The sequence below is a fragment of the Muntiacus reevesi genome, chromosome 3, assembly GCF_963930625.1.
Source record: "Muntiacus reevesi chromosome 3, mMunRee1.1, whole genome shotgun sequence".
NCBI classification, from domain to species: Eukaryota; Metazoa; Chordata; class Mammalia; order Artiodactyla; family Cervidae; genus Muntiacus; species Muntiacus reevesi.
The window spans coordinates 232832205-232847364 of NC_089251.1; the positions used below are offsets into that span (position 1 = coordinate 232832205).

General features: G+C 41.1%; 1 protein-coding gene and 1 non-coding gene across 6 annotated transcripts in view; both read right to left on the minus strand.

Annotated features, from left to right (window-relative positions):
• CCDC148 (coiled-coil domain containing 148) overlaps positions 1–15160 on the minus strand; it is a 313368-nt gene that overhangs the window by 173378 nt on the left and 124830 nt on the right. For all 5 annotated transcript variants that reach the window (XM_065931579.1, XM_065931581.1, XM_065931580.1 and 2 more), the window contains one exon: positions 11423–11629. In XM_065931579.1, coding sequence (XP_065787651.1) covers positions 11423–11629 — 207 coding nt within the window. The remainder of the gene's footprint in view (positions 1–11422; positions 11630–15160) is intronic.
• On the minus strand, positions 10491–10639 carry LOC136165553 (U12 minor spliceosomal RNA). The gene has a single exon (XR_010662576.1). It is a non-coding gene; the product is annotated as a U12 minor spliceosomal RNA (small nuclear RNA).

The window sequence follows — 15160 nt, forward strand, 5'->3', positions numbered from 1 at the left end:
AAGTGTAATTCATATCCTTAAGGCATGACCTTTCTGGGGTTTCAGCTGAATGTCTAGAGTGTTCACCAAGATTTCTCCACATGAGCTCAGCTAGGATTCCAATATCTACACCTCCCCAAAACCATGTGACCTCTGAAATCTAGTTCTCTGCCTTCTAGTAGTTGTTCTCTTTTGACCTCTTGGCATCTCATTCTCTGCATTCAGAGCTTACAAGTTGACAAAGAACTCATGAGATATTTTTTGTAGGCATTTTGAAGGCTTTTATCTGCTGTTCCTTTATCCCTGGTACCCTATCCCCCAAATCTCAGGTGCCTTTGCAACCCAAATTCCAATATCTGCTTTCTTCACCTATTGAGATTATAATTTACTGCTTAGTTTATTTCTCTTTCTTCCTTATATTAAAACATGATGTCAGGGGAGTTTCCTTGCAGTCCAGTGGTTAGGACTCCACACTTTCACTGCCAAGGGCCCAGGTTCAATCCCTGGTGAGGGAAATAAGATCCTACAAGCTACAGCCAAAAAAAGAAAACAAAATGAACAAAAAAACCATGAATAATCCATGATGTCAGAAAGAAACCCAAGGTGAATACAGGGCTCATCTTTAAGGTTTTTCTTATTTTAGGGATCTTATTCAGGCACTGGCTGTCCAATGCCTACAAACACTTTTAAAATAATACCTTGTTCATTTTTTATTGTTGTTTACCATGGTATCTGTTATTCATTATCAGTGGAATTGAAACTCAAAGACTATATTATAGTACCATACACCATGCAATTTATAAAACCTAAGTCTGTTCTCCAACAGGAAAAGAGGCTAAAATCTGTGGAGAATGGAGATTATGGGAGGAGCTGATGCCATGGGAAATATGGAAAGGGTATTTCAAATATGATTTCTTTAAAAAAGTATCTTCTATCTCATTATTATCTGATTTCCCTTACTACTATGTTTTCTTGGTTAAGTCATTCATTAGATAGGCAGAGATGGGGGGAAGGGCACAAAAAGATGAACTGGAGAAGGCTAAATACCTGATAACATGGTCCATGCCTGAAATGCACCTCAGTTTTATAGATTATCAGCTTTTCTTTGTAAAACCATATGTGACTTCACAGCATATTCAATGTTGACAATTAAGACTTGTATTTCACTTCTTAATGACTTTGAGCATCCACATACTTGTTTCTACAGAAGATTCCCTTGTAAATAAATAAGGTAGAATGAAGGTAGTTAAAATAGTACTATATCAAGAGGAATGGTGACGCTAGTGGTAAAGAACCTGCCTGCTAATGCAGGAGACATAAGAAACATGGGTTCGATCCCTGGGTTGGGAAGATCCCCTGGAGGAGGAAATGGCAACCCACTCCAATATTCTTCCCTGGGAAATCCCATGGACAGAGGACCCTGGTGGACTAGAGTTGATAGGGTTGCAAAGAGTCAGACATGACTGAAGTAACTTAGCACGCACACATCAAGAAGAGAAAAATGCCTAAGGCTTATTATATACTTCAGCAAGAGTCACTCAGCATCAGTCATGTTCTGATCACTGAGAAATTTGTTGCGAGGGTGGTGTTAGAGGAGTAGAGGAGTTATAGGAGGTATACGCTTTACCAGAATAAATAAGACGGGGCTCCTGCCTGCAGCTGGATAGGGGACCTAGATTTTCCAGTGTGCCAGAATCACTGAAGTTATGATTATCTCTAAGGGGCTAGGGATAATCAAGAATGGACTGAACCTAGCCAGAGACCCAAGAAAGTCTTCCTGTAGCAGACATTTGAACTAAATCTTGAAGATGAGTGAGACTTAACCAGACAAAGGCAGGCAGGAACAGCATTCCCGACAAGCCAACAGTGACAGGAGCAAGGGCACAAGGTCAGGGAACAAAATGTTGTATGATGCAGTAGCAGCTGGAGATGGAGAAAGGATTACAGGGTTTGGCATGTTTAAACTGTTAAATATGAAGTGGAGTATCAAGAAAGGAGGCTAGGAAGGGAGACGGGGCCTATGTTACTGAGGACTTAGAAAGCCATGCTAGGAAGTTTAGCCATATTGCAAGCAAAGTGGTGCTACTGAGGATTTGTCATCAAGGGATGGAATAACTCAAATAACCAGAACACTTTTAGATAGAGCACCCTACCTGCAGTCTAGGGGAAAACATACAAAATGTTTTTGTGGGATGTGAAGCATAACCATTAGAAGGCTGCAGTAACAGTTCAGAAACAGTGGCCAAGGCCCTGTGATAGAAAGGAAAGGCTTTATAGTTAAGACAGAAAATTTCCCAAATTTGATAAGTCGCTATGAGGGTGAGGAAAAAGAGGAAACTAAGATAAGTTTCAAGAAAGAAGTGCAAATTTATTATGGGAAAACAAAGATTTCTATTTAGGACACTGAGTTCAAGGTATCTGTAGACTTCTAAGTTGGTATAACTAGCATGTAGCTGGATAAATGAGGTTCAAAAGAGAGCTGTTCAGAGATGAGAAAAAACGATTTGAGAGTAATTAGCATATAAAGTAGGGAAAATAATAAGAGGGATGGAGAGCCAATGAAGTAGAAAGAGAAGAACGAAGAGCAAGGACAGAATCCTGGAAGAAACCAGGGTTACAGGAGGGGCAGAGTGATAAGTACACAGGCTGGCTGAGAATCACCTTAAGACATGACGGAGTGAATGATATTTTGGAAGCTGACAGAGTGAAAAATGTCCAGAGTGAGTAGTCAACAGTGAGAAAGAAGCAGAGGGGTCCACGAGGATCAGGACGGAAGAGTGTTAATTCCATTAAGAAATACAGAGGTCACTCATCATCTTGGAGAGAGGATAGGAATTTGATGGAGGGGAGACATCACAAGTCTTGAAGAAAAAAATAATCTAGATTATTCTTTCAAAAGTTTGATTTCAAATGAAAGGGTAGAGAATAAGGATGCCCAGTACCTAGAGGATTACAAGAGGAATACCCCCACAGAGTAAAAATAAAGAAATAGAGTAAAAATAAAGGAAAGGGGGTAAACAGTAGAACCAAGTGGTTATATGGGTCAGAATCCCAAACATCAGAGGAAAGGACTAGACATGAAGGTGTAGAAGATCTCACATTGTGCATCAGGGGGGAGAGCAGGGGACTAGGAGGAGACAGACACACGGCAGAGGAGATAGGAATTGAGGATTAATCTTATTCCTCCATGACTTCATTTTATTGATAAAGCAGGAAGTGGTTTGTCTTCTGGGAGTGTGATGGGGAAGGTACACGGTGTTTGGTGAAAGTGTTAGTCACTCAGTTATGTCTGACTCTTTGTGACCCCACAGACTATAGCCCACCAACTCCTCTGTTCACAGAATTCTCCAGGCAAGAATACTGGAGTGGATAGCCATTCCCTTCTCCAGGGGATCTTGAATCCCTGTTTCCTGCATTGCAGGCAGATTCTTTACCGTCTGATCTACCAGTGAAGCCCAAGAGTCTTTTAAGGACCCATCTGGGGCTTACCTAAAGTTGGCACTAGTGGCAAAGAACCCACTGCCAATGGAGGAGACAGAAGAGACACAGGTTTGGTCCCTGGATAGGAAGATCCCCAGGAGGAGGGCATGGCAACCCACAATAGTACTCTTTCCTGGAGAATCCCCATGGACAGAAGAGCCTGGCAAGGTTACAGTCCATAGGGTCAAAAGAGTTGGACATGACTGAAGTGACTTAGCACACACACACAATTCTTTGAAACAGGGATAAGAGGACTAGGAAAGAACTGGTGAACCAAGGATAAGACTGAGCATTCTCATGTGGACATTTCATTCAGAGTCTGGATAAAATGACTTTTTCTTAGCAGTACGTGGCCCCCCAGCATGGAGACAGAGAAAGCCAGCTGTGAGACAGATCTGGGAACAAGGCCCCCCCAGTCATTCCATAGACAGTTGAAGATGTTAAGGAATCAAATACACAGCTAACAGAGTGGTCCAGGCTAGTGCTGGAAGGGCCTGGGGCTAGCAGTCTGAGAAAATTTAGGGGACCAAACTGAAGGTTTTGTGGGAGCAAGAGAATGAGAGCTCTATTTTCCCACTTTCCTCTCACCCGTCTTGTGAAAGGCCTATAAGTCCCTACTTGCTACAGCAGCTGTTGCTGATAGAAAACTAAAACAGAGAGAGAACACATTATTTCAAAATTCCTTTAGCTCTTTCCTTAAAGACACAAATCATCTAAATCACTCCCCAAAAGCCCTTTTAAATTCCAAGACTAAGAACAAAATTATGGTTAAATATTTAACTAATGTTTATTATAGCTAGCATGTTGGTTTTAGAAAGATCAAATTTATGATACAATGAAGTAATATTTTTCACATTCTGTAAGTCTATTTTATAGCACATTGGGGCCCACAGTATAATAAATATCTTCTATTATTTTATAAGATTCTTGTATGCAAAGCTGTGTAGGGCAGAGATAATATTGAATTTCAAATCAAACGAGCTGGCATGAACTTTAAGTCAGGCCACTTTGTCTTTCAGGACATCAGCTTTTGGACTTGTAAAATGAAGACTGAGAATAAATCTCCAAGTTTCTTTCCAGGTTTTAAAAAAACCATGAGATGAAAGAGGAGAGTGAAAAAGCTGGCTTAAAACTCAACATTCAAAAAACTAAGATCATGGCTTCTGGTCCCATCACTTCATGGCAAATAGACAGGGAAACAATGGAAACAGTGAGAAACTTTCTTTACTTGGGCTCCAAAATCAATGCAGATGGTGACTGCAGCCATGAAATTAAAAGACTCTTGCTCCTTGGAAGAAAAGCTATGACAAACCTTGACAGCATATTAAAAAGCAAAGACATTACTTTGCTGACAAATGTCTGTCTAGTCAAAGCTAGTAGTCACGTATGGTTGTAAGAGTTGGACCATAAAGAAAGCAGAGCACCAAAGAATTGATGCTTCTGAACTTGGTGTTGGAAAAGATCCTTGAGAGTCCCTTGGACTGCGAGGAGATCAAACCAGTCAATCCTAAAGGAAATCAGTCCTCACTATTCATTGGAAGAACTGATGCTGAAGCTGAAGCTCCAATACTTTGACCACCTGATGCAAAGAACTGACTTATTGGGAAAAACCCTGATACTGGGAAAGATTGAAGGCAGGAGAAGAAGGGGACAACAGAGGATGAGATGGTTGGATGGCATCACCAACTTCATGGACATGAGTTTGACCAAGCTCCAAGAGTTGGTGATGGACAGGAAAACCTGGCATGCTGCAGTCCATGGAGTTGCAGAGTCAGAAACGACTAAGTGACTGAACTGATGAAAATAATTTAATATTTTTAATTACTACAGAATTAATACAGTTACCACTTTTCTTTTATGATATATTTTTGTTATGAACTATAATTTGCTGAGCCTCAGTTCTTGATAAGGAACACAGACTCCAGCAATAATACTGTCTCTATGAAAAATAGAATCCATTTTACCAGTTTACTTTATGCTCCAATTTTTCCACTCTCTGCCCACATTTACTCTTTGGGGGCTGCATCTCTAAAAGTTCAGAGATATTTGTTCACCATATTGTGACCATGTGTCTCTGAAGAGATCCATATTATGTTGCCTTCACAGAATCCAGCCCATGATTTCATGGCTGAGTGCTCTATAGCACTCATATGCAAAGCTGTGTAGGGCAGTGGCACACCTTAACTTAGATTTGTCATTGAGGGTAATATCAGAAAATGCCTATAAATCATCTCTTCAAATGTCTGAGATGTTGAGGGCACTCCACAGAGTATGCTTGATACACTGGGCAGCATGATGTGTGGGAAATAATCAAAACACAGCATTATTTCTGTCCCCTATTCAGATATTTCTCCTGTCACTATATGAAACCTAGGCAGAAACCATAGCTCACTCTTGGATTACAAAGGGTCCCACAATCACTTCAAGTCACAAAATATAGTCTTGATTCAAAATTAAATTATCTAGTTCTAAGAGATTAAGCAACTCTTCCCTCTTTATTCAGAAGATAACATTTCCTTTTATTCCCTACATGCTTAGACCATCAGAGCCCAAGAGTGGGAAGGAAAAGGAGAGGAGAGATAAAGGGGAAAAGCAGTTTTTTCGTGGATGGTAACTGGGGCTGTCTGGTAAACTCAGTAGGTGCTTAATGCCGCTGACTCTTCCCTTCCTATCCGTTTTGTTGCCTGGGCTGCTCCTGGAAAATTTCCCCATACATAATTTCCTTCAGCTACTTCTTTTCCAGCTTCAAGTTTCCATTTACTGCTCTTCCAACTCACTGTTTTGGGTGGAGCCTAAACTTCTGGCAGGAGCCTTGTTGGGCAGAAATATCTCAGACTTTTGAAAACGACCCCATGCCACTAGCCAATGATTTCTTAAATACAGCACATAAAAGATTGATAAATTGTATTGCATTAGGACCTTCCAGAAACCAGAAAAGAATGTCACTCCGACTTTAACAACAAGGAAAAGCTGGATAGCCTACAACATCAAAATTTTTCTTGAATCTAACAGAGAGAAGACATTGGACAATAAATTAGCCTGATTTTTAAAGAAAGGTGGATGCCTCCAACAAGACAGGCAATTTGAGAGCTATTTACCTGAGGCAGAGTCCCTGGGAAAGACAAGGCCATTTCAGAAGGGATAAGAAGATTGCAAGTAAAATTTTATGATGATTCCATAGTTCATTTTAACAATTTGCTGCTGTGGCAGAGTCTGAGCTTCTGCCATATGGAAGCTACAGATGCAAGGGGAGTTTACACCCCTTCACAAGCTTTTCTTTACAAATCTCATAGAATGTTCCTAAGAAAGATCCAGGTCAGAGAAGGCAGCAGAGGAAGACTCCTGTGGTCACACAAACCAGTCAGAGAGGAACAAAGACCTAATGAACAAAAGGCACTGTGGGTGGGGAGGGAGGCAGAGCTGCAAACCCTCAGGGCGAAAGTGTAGACCCTTTGAGGCTAGGGAAAGGGGGGCAAAGAAATCCTCTCCTGGGGAAGAAACAGGAAGCTTTCTCCCTCACAAGAACCACCAAGACCAGAGGTGAACATCTGCCCTGGGGAGGAGGGCATAGTCACTGAGTAGGTTCTGGTCGCAATATCCAAGAACATAGGTCCTGCCTGATACTGAGGCTGAACCAAGAAGGCAGAAAGCCTCTTCCCCAAGCAGGCTAGCAAATGCTAGCAAGAATCTGCACTGGGGAAGGTGCGAGAGTGGCAAGACACTCTCTTGAGCTCAGATTCATAAGGAAAGCCTGAAGCCTACTTCCACCATAAGCAAAGTGACACTAATTGCCAAAAACTGATGACAACTGGTGAGTGGACAAACTGTAATAAACCCATATCATGGAATATTACAGCAATAAAAAGGACCGAACTGTTGGCATTTACAATATCCTGGCTAGATTTCAAAGGCTCAGTGCAAAAAGACAGACTCAAAAGAACACATGTCATACTATTTGGTTATATTTATATGATATTCTAGAATAGGCAGAACAATAGGGACAGAGATCAATAGTTGCCAAAGGCTGAAGGTGTGTGAAGTGTCGACTTCAAAGAGGCATGAAGGACTGTTGAAAGTGATAAAACAGTTCTATATCCTGACTGCGGGGGTGGTTACATGTCCAGCATTTGTCAAAACTCATAGAGCTATACAATAAAAAGGGTGAATTTGTGTGATAGTCACTCAGTTGTGTCCGACTCTGCAACCCCATGGACTGTAGTCTGCCAGGCTCCTCTGTCCATGGGAATTCTCCAGGCAAGAATACTTGAGTGGGTTGCCATTTCCTCCTCAACATAGGGATCAAACCCAGATCTCCCACATTGTGGGCAGATTCTTTACTGTCTGAGATCCCCGGAAAGCCCCCCAAAAGGATGATATTAACCACATATAACTTACATCTCAAAGATATTTAAAATTAAAAGAAAACAATTTCATTGCAATTTAAATTGTTCATCAAAAAACAACATTAAGAGTGTGAAGAGACAAGTTACAGATTGGGAGGAAAAATGAAATTTGTCTATAGAACATATAAAGAACATACAAATGAGTAAGAAAAAGAGCAGACAATGGAATAGAAAAATGGGCAAAGGATCTAAGTGGCTATTTCACAAAAGAGGATATTCAAATTGCCAATATGCATAAGAAAAGCTGCTCAACATCTTTATTCTAAACGCAAATGAAAATAATAATGAACTGCCACTACACATTCATCAGACTAGCTGAAGTTAAAGATTTGGCAATATCAATGCTGGTGAGAACGTGGATTAACTGAAACTGGTTGTAAATTTTTATAACCACTTTGGAAAACTATTTGGAAGTATTTAACATGACCCTTATGATTCAGCAATTCCATTCTGAGGTAATTATCCAAGAGTTACAAGGGCCTATGACCACCATAAGTCAAGATCAAGGATATTCATAGCACCATTATCATAATATGAAAAGCTGGAAGCAACTCAAATGTCCACCAACAGGAGAAAATACAAATAAACTGTGGTATATGTATATGCACAAAATACTACCCAGATGATTATGACATGCAACAAGGATGGAACTCACAGATATGATGTATGAAAGAAGGATCAAAGAGTATATATATCAAATCATCAAAGAGTATGATTTGACTCATATGAAATTCACCAACAAGCAAAACTAATCTTGAATGATTAGATGAATTCAGATTAGTAGTCATGGATGGGGCTAGTATATATTGGGGTCTTCCCTGCTCAGGTGGGAAAGAATCTGCCTGCAATTCAGGAGACCCCGGTGTGATTTTTGGGTCAGGAAGATCCCTGGAGAAGGGATGGCTACCCACTCCAGTATTCTTAGGCTTCCCTTGTGGTTCAGATGTAAAGAATCTGCCTGCAATGAGGGAGACCTGGGTTCGATCCCTGGGGTTGGGAAGATACGCTGGAGTAGGGCATGGCAATCCTCTCCAGTGTTCTTGCCTGGAGAAACCTCATGGACAGAGAAGTCTGGCGGGCTACAGTCCACAGGGTCACAAGGAGTCAGAAACGACTGAGCGACTAAGCACAGTATATACTGAGAAGAGATGTGAGGGAGCATTCTGAGCCCTTCTATGTCTTGACCTCAGTGGTATTTCTATGGGCAGCATACATTTGTAAAACTTTATTCAGTAGTACATTTATGTTCTATGGACTCTACTGCATGTATGTTTTCCTCAATGTGATACAAAAACAGAAAATATCCCCTTCAGCACATCCTAAGGTCTAGTGATAATGTGTGCAAAATGAGTATAAACAGACTAGGAGTATATAAGGATTTGTCAAGCCCCCTGACCATCCCTCCTCTCTTTTATTTTTTGATAATCACTGAGTATTTTTCATCAGCCACAGATGGAGATGAAACATGCATTAGCTCTGTAGCCCATGATAGATTGGCTTTGTGTGTGCGTGTTTGTTAGTCATGTCCAACTCTTTGTGATTCCATGAGGTGTAGCCCACCAGATTCCTATGTCCATGGGGTTTCCCAGGCAAGAATACTGGAGTGGGTAGCCATTCTCTTCTCCAGGGGATCTTGCCAACCCAGGGATCAAACCTGGGTCTTCCAAATCGCAGGCAGATTCTTTACCATCTGAGCCACCTTGGAAGCTTCATGTAACTTCTATTGCTTTTAGGTCCTAAGCTTATGCAATGTCAAAAGAAATATCTTTTTGTTTAAAAAACTGCAGAGGAGGAAATTTTCCTCTAATGTTTTCAGAGACATTTATTTGCTTGTTTTTTGATTTATTTATTTGTGGCTGTGCTGGGTCTTTGTTGCTGTGCAGGCTTTTCTCTGGTTGTGGGAGCAAGGAGTACTCTCTAGTCGCCATGCATGCGGCTCATTGTAGTGGCTTCTCTTGTGGTGAAACATAGGCTCTAGGCGAAAGGCTTCAGTAGTTGCAGCACACAGACTCATTAGTTGTGCCTCCAGGGCCCTAGAGCTACCAGACTTCCCAAGTTGTATAAGGTCAGTAGTTGTGGTGCATGAGCTTAGTTGCTCTGAGGCATGTGGAATCTTCCCTGACCAGGGATTGAAGTCGGGTCCCCTGCATTGGCAGGCAGATTCTTAGCTACTGGACCACCAGGGAAGTCCAAGACATTTGTTTTTATATGCTATTAATTGCTATAATGTAACATCTACCACCTTGTTTTTCCTTTCAAGAGAATAAAATATTGCCACATCCTCCTACTGTGTCATTTATCAATAAATTAAGATCTGTGCACTTTACTGTGTGTATGCTGTACCTCAATACAATTGGGTGTGTGTCGCATGTACCTTTATTTCTCAAGTACAAACAAGCAGTTGGCAGTATACTGCAGTTACAGAAATAAGTTTCAGAGAACTACCTAAGATCACTAGCTCCCAGTTCAACAGTTTCATGGGTAATAGTATTCTCAGAAATTCTGTGAGGTCTGAACAGTCTCCTGCCCAGGGACTTCATCAGTGAAGGATTAGTCAACTCCTCGTCCTGTCTCAGCTCCTCCAGTCTGTATGGGCCAGGCCATTCTACTCTTTAAGTATAAGGGGGATGGGCACATCACAACTCCCAGGCACCCTGCAGAGTAGGCAGGTCACCTTAGGGGCAGCCTTTACCCACACACAAATTCATCTCACATTAGTTGTGAGGATCCAGTGTCACCCCCAATCATAATTTTCCTTACTCAGGAGTTTAAAACATGATACAACTTATGTTTGATGGCCCTTGCAACACTCCTAGAGAGGCCAAATCCACCTGGGGCCTCTGGGACTCATGCACCCGTGATCAATTGGAGGTGCACAGTTACTCCCAACACAGCAGCAACTCTTGTTTGCAGTTCTGCCATTAAGGCAGTTTCTCTGTCCTTCCCGATTTTGTGCTGTCTGTACTTCCCTGCGAGCCTCAGACACCAGGCCCCAAGACTCCACTACAAGGGTTACCCACTCAACTCCCCAAGCCGTCCTGGAGGTTCCTCACTGGGTCTGGGCAGGAGGAAAACCCAAACTGCTTCCCATCTCACTTTGTTGAGAGCTCACACAGCCCATCAAGCTCTCCCCAGCGTGTATCTTCACAAGTCCTCCCTCCTCTTCGTAACTGGATCCTTTTTTAAAAAAACATCTTTAATATGAATGAGAGGTTCATGAGTCTGAATAAGTATCAGACGTTTACTCTATAAAAACACTGCATTTTCATCCCGCACCTCACGCTGATGTGCAGGATTCGTGGTTGGTATTGGATATCCACAATCAAAACTTCAATACTCACCTCCTGTTACAGTAACTTCAGGTTGAACTGTATGAAACTGTTGATTGTTCACAATGTTTTGATTTAAAGGAATTGCAATTTCATATAGTTCAAACTAACAATTTTATTCAAAATAGGCTTTTTAGAGAAATTTTAGGTTGGAATTGAACAAACAGGAAAAGAGAATTCTGAAATGAATACTCAGGCAAATACTGAAGCATCATCTGCAAAGCGTCTCACCTTGGCTTTCAGATCAGCACACACTTCCTGTTGCTTTTTCCTGTCCTTAGCCAACATGCTTTCCATTTCATGAGTTGCACAGGCTTCGGCCAGTGTCAGCACAGCCTTCTGTATAAAGTCTCTCCTATTCTTATTCCAACTTAATATCAGGATTCTTCGCTGCTCCTTAGCAAAGTGATATTGGTCACAATATTTCTCATGTTCGACCTGAAAAGACAACAGATGATAAATGCTTATTATGAAACTGAACTTATGTGTTCTGTCATTGCTAGAAAAGTGAATCGAATGAATTAAAATCAATGATTTTGAAAAGTGAGGACCAAATATCTTAATAGTAAATACAACAGTCAGGACCAGGTACCAGTCCCAGACTTTTGGGTCCATGGCTAATTGGTGACTGAGGACCAGTCATTTGTTCTTCTTAAGTTCTCATACAGGATGGAGTCAGGCCAGGTGACCCTAGAACAACTTCTACTTCTATATGACAATGGATCTATGAGCAGAAAACATAATCTCCCCTGCATATAATTCTAAAAATACTCTATCTTTAAATCAGTTTTGCTATATTAATAACAACTTCAGGTGCTTTGGTTAGACATGTGCTAATAAACATTGAAAATCGCTACAATAATCCTAAAAATTCAGTTTGCCATTGATTAGGGAAATGATCAGATATTAGAACAACTAAACTTAAAATAATTATAGCATTGGCTGTAGCTCTTCCCATCCCATGCTCTTGAAGGGCATGCCATCCTTACATGGGTATCACCAGTTCCTGCTGCCAGTGAACACCAACTTTGGGAGATCTGAGTCTTAAAGAAGAGGAAGAGAGAGAGCCTGAGCAGTTTGAAAAACCTCTGTAGGTGATTCTAAAATACTCCTTATAGAAAGGTGTGTGTGTGTCTGTGAGAGCGCAGTTGCTCAGTCATGTCCAACTCTTTGTGACCCCATGGGCTGGAGCCTGCCAGGCTGTCCATGGGACTTACAGGCAAGAATACTGCAGTGGGTTGCTATTCCCTTACCCAGGGGTTCTTCCTGACCCAGGGATTGAACCCATGTGTCTTGTATCTCCTGCATTGGCAGGCAGATTCTTTACCACTAGTGCCACCTGGGATGCCCCTATATAAAGGCATGTCTCCTGAAATTAAGAGTTGATGACCTAAATAATTCTTCATTTTGCCAGTATAGACCCACATCTCTGAATTTAATATATTATTTAACCTCTAAGTGATGTCAGAAAAGAACCTAGCAAACAAGATAAGGTGGCTCCTACCTAAAAATATATATATATAATTTGCTACTGTTAAATCACGTCAGTCGTGTCCGACTCTTTGCAACCCCATAGACGGCAGCCCACCAGGCTCCTGTCCCTGGGATTCCCCAGGCAAGAACTCTGGAGTGGGTTGCCATTTCCTTCTCCAGTGCATGAAAGTGAAAAGTGAAAGTGAAGTCGCCCAGTCATGTCCGACTCTTCGCGACCCCATGGACTGTAGCCAACCAGGCTCCTCCGTCCATGGGATTTCCCAGGCAAGAGTACTGGAGTGGGTTGCTATTGCCTTCTCCATATATAATTTAGGTATAGTTAATTAAGTACATGATGGTATGATCACTCACCTAGAGCCAGACATCCTGGAATGTGAAGTCAAGTGGGCCTTAGGAAGCATCACTATTGAACAAAGCTAGTAGAGGTGATGGAATTCCAGTTGAGCTATTTCAAATCTTAAAAGATGCTGTGAAAGTGCTTCATTCAATATGCCAGCAAATTTGGAAAACAGCAGTGGCCACAGGACTGAAAAAGTTCAGTTTTCATTCCAATCCCAAAGAAAGGCAATGCCTAAGAATGCTCAAACTACCACACAATTGCACTCAACTCGCACACTAGTAAAGTAATGCTCAAAATTCTCCAAGCCAGGCTTCAACAGTATATGTGAACTGTGAACTTCCACATGTTCAAGCTGGATTTAGAAAAAGCAGAGGAACCAGCGATCAAATTGCCAACATCTGCTGGATCATTGAAAAAGCAAGAGAGTTCCAGAAAAACATCTAGTTCTGCTTTATTGACTACACCAAAGCCTTTGACTGTGCAGATCACAGCAAACTGTGGAAAATTCTGAGAGAGATAGGAGTACCAGACCACATGAACCAACTCTTAAGAAATCTGTATGCAGATCAGGAAGCAACAGTTAGAACCAGACATGGAACAACAGACTGGTTCCAAATAGGAAAAGGGGTACATCAAGGCTGTATATCATCACCCTGCTTATTTAACTTATATGCAGAGTACATCATGAGAAACACTGGGCTGGATGAAGCACAAGCTAGAATCAAGACTGCCAGGAGAAATAACAATAACCTCAGATATGCAGATGACACTACCCTTATGGCAGAAGGTGAAGAAGAACTAAAGAGCCTCTTGATGAAAGTGAAAGAAGAGAGTGAAAAAGCTGGCTTAAAACTCAACATTCAGAAAACTAAGATCATGGCATCTGGTCCCAACACTTCATAGCAAATAAATGGGGAAACAGTGAGAGACTTTACTTTTGGGGACTCAAAAATTACTGCAGATGGTGACTGCAGCCATGAAATTGAAAGATGTTTGCTCCTAAGAAGAAAAGCTATGACCAAACTAGACAGCATATTAAAAAGCAGAGACATTACTTTGCCAAAAAAGATCCATCTAGTCAAAGCTATGGTTTTTCCAGTAGTCATGTATGCATGTGAGAGTTGGACTATAAAGAAAGCTGAGCACCAAAGAAGTGATGCTTTTGAACTGTGGTGTTGGAGAAGACTCTTGAGAGTCCCTTGGACAGCAAGGAGATCCAACCAGTCCATCCTAAAGGAAATCAGTCCTGAATTTTCATTGGAAGGACTGATGTTGAAGCTGAATCTCCAATACTTTGGCCACCTGATGCAAAGAGTTGACTCATTGGAAAAGACCCTGATGCTGAGAAAGATTGAAGGCGGGAGGAGAAGGGGACAACAGAGGTTGAGCTGGTAGGAAGGCATCACCGACTCAATGGACATGAGTTTGAGTAAAATCCGGGAGTTGGGGATGAACAGGGAGGCCTGGAGTGCTGCGGTTCATGGGGTCGCAAAGAGTTGGACACGACTGAGTGACTGAACTGAACAAATTAAGTACATAATGAAACAGGCTATGGCTTCACTTAAATATCAGCTACTAAAATCCATTCTATAAAGTTCTTAGCTTTAGTCCTCAAGGCCAAGACTATGCTTAAAACTTGTCAAACACTAAGAAAGGAAGTACACACCATACAGAAAAGCATACCAACTATCCCAATGTAAGAAGTAAATGCAAAAATCTTTATCGTATTAACAGAAGGCAAATACAAAAATCTACACACAATTAAAAACAACAGCTGGTTACAGATACAAATGCAATCAATAAGGAATAAAATGAAAGATCCAATTTAATAAACTAAGACTTGTATAAAATCTAGAATGAATTATTAATATTATATAATGTATTTTTTACATAACAAGAATTTGCAAAAAAATAAAGGTCAGAATTAAAACAAATAACTGGATGGGGATTGATGGGATAGGAGAGGTTGGTCATACTAGTTGTGTTGCCTTTGCTTCAGTTTCTTCACCTTAAAATTAAGGATAGTTATAGTACTTCTCTCATCCACTATTATGTGCACTACAGGAGTTTACACACGACTGACATAAAATAAATTCTATACACAGGTTAGTATTTTTTAATTTATTTATTTTTCA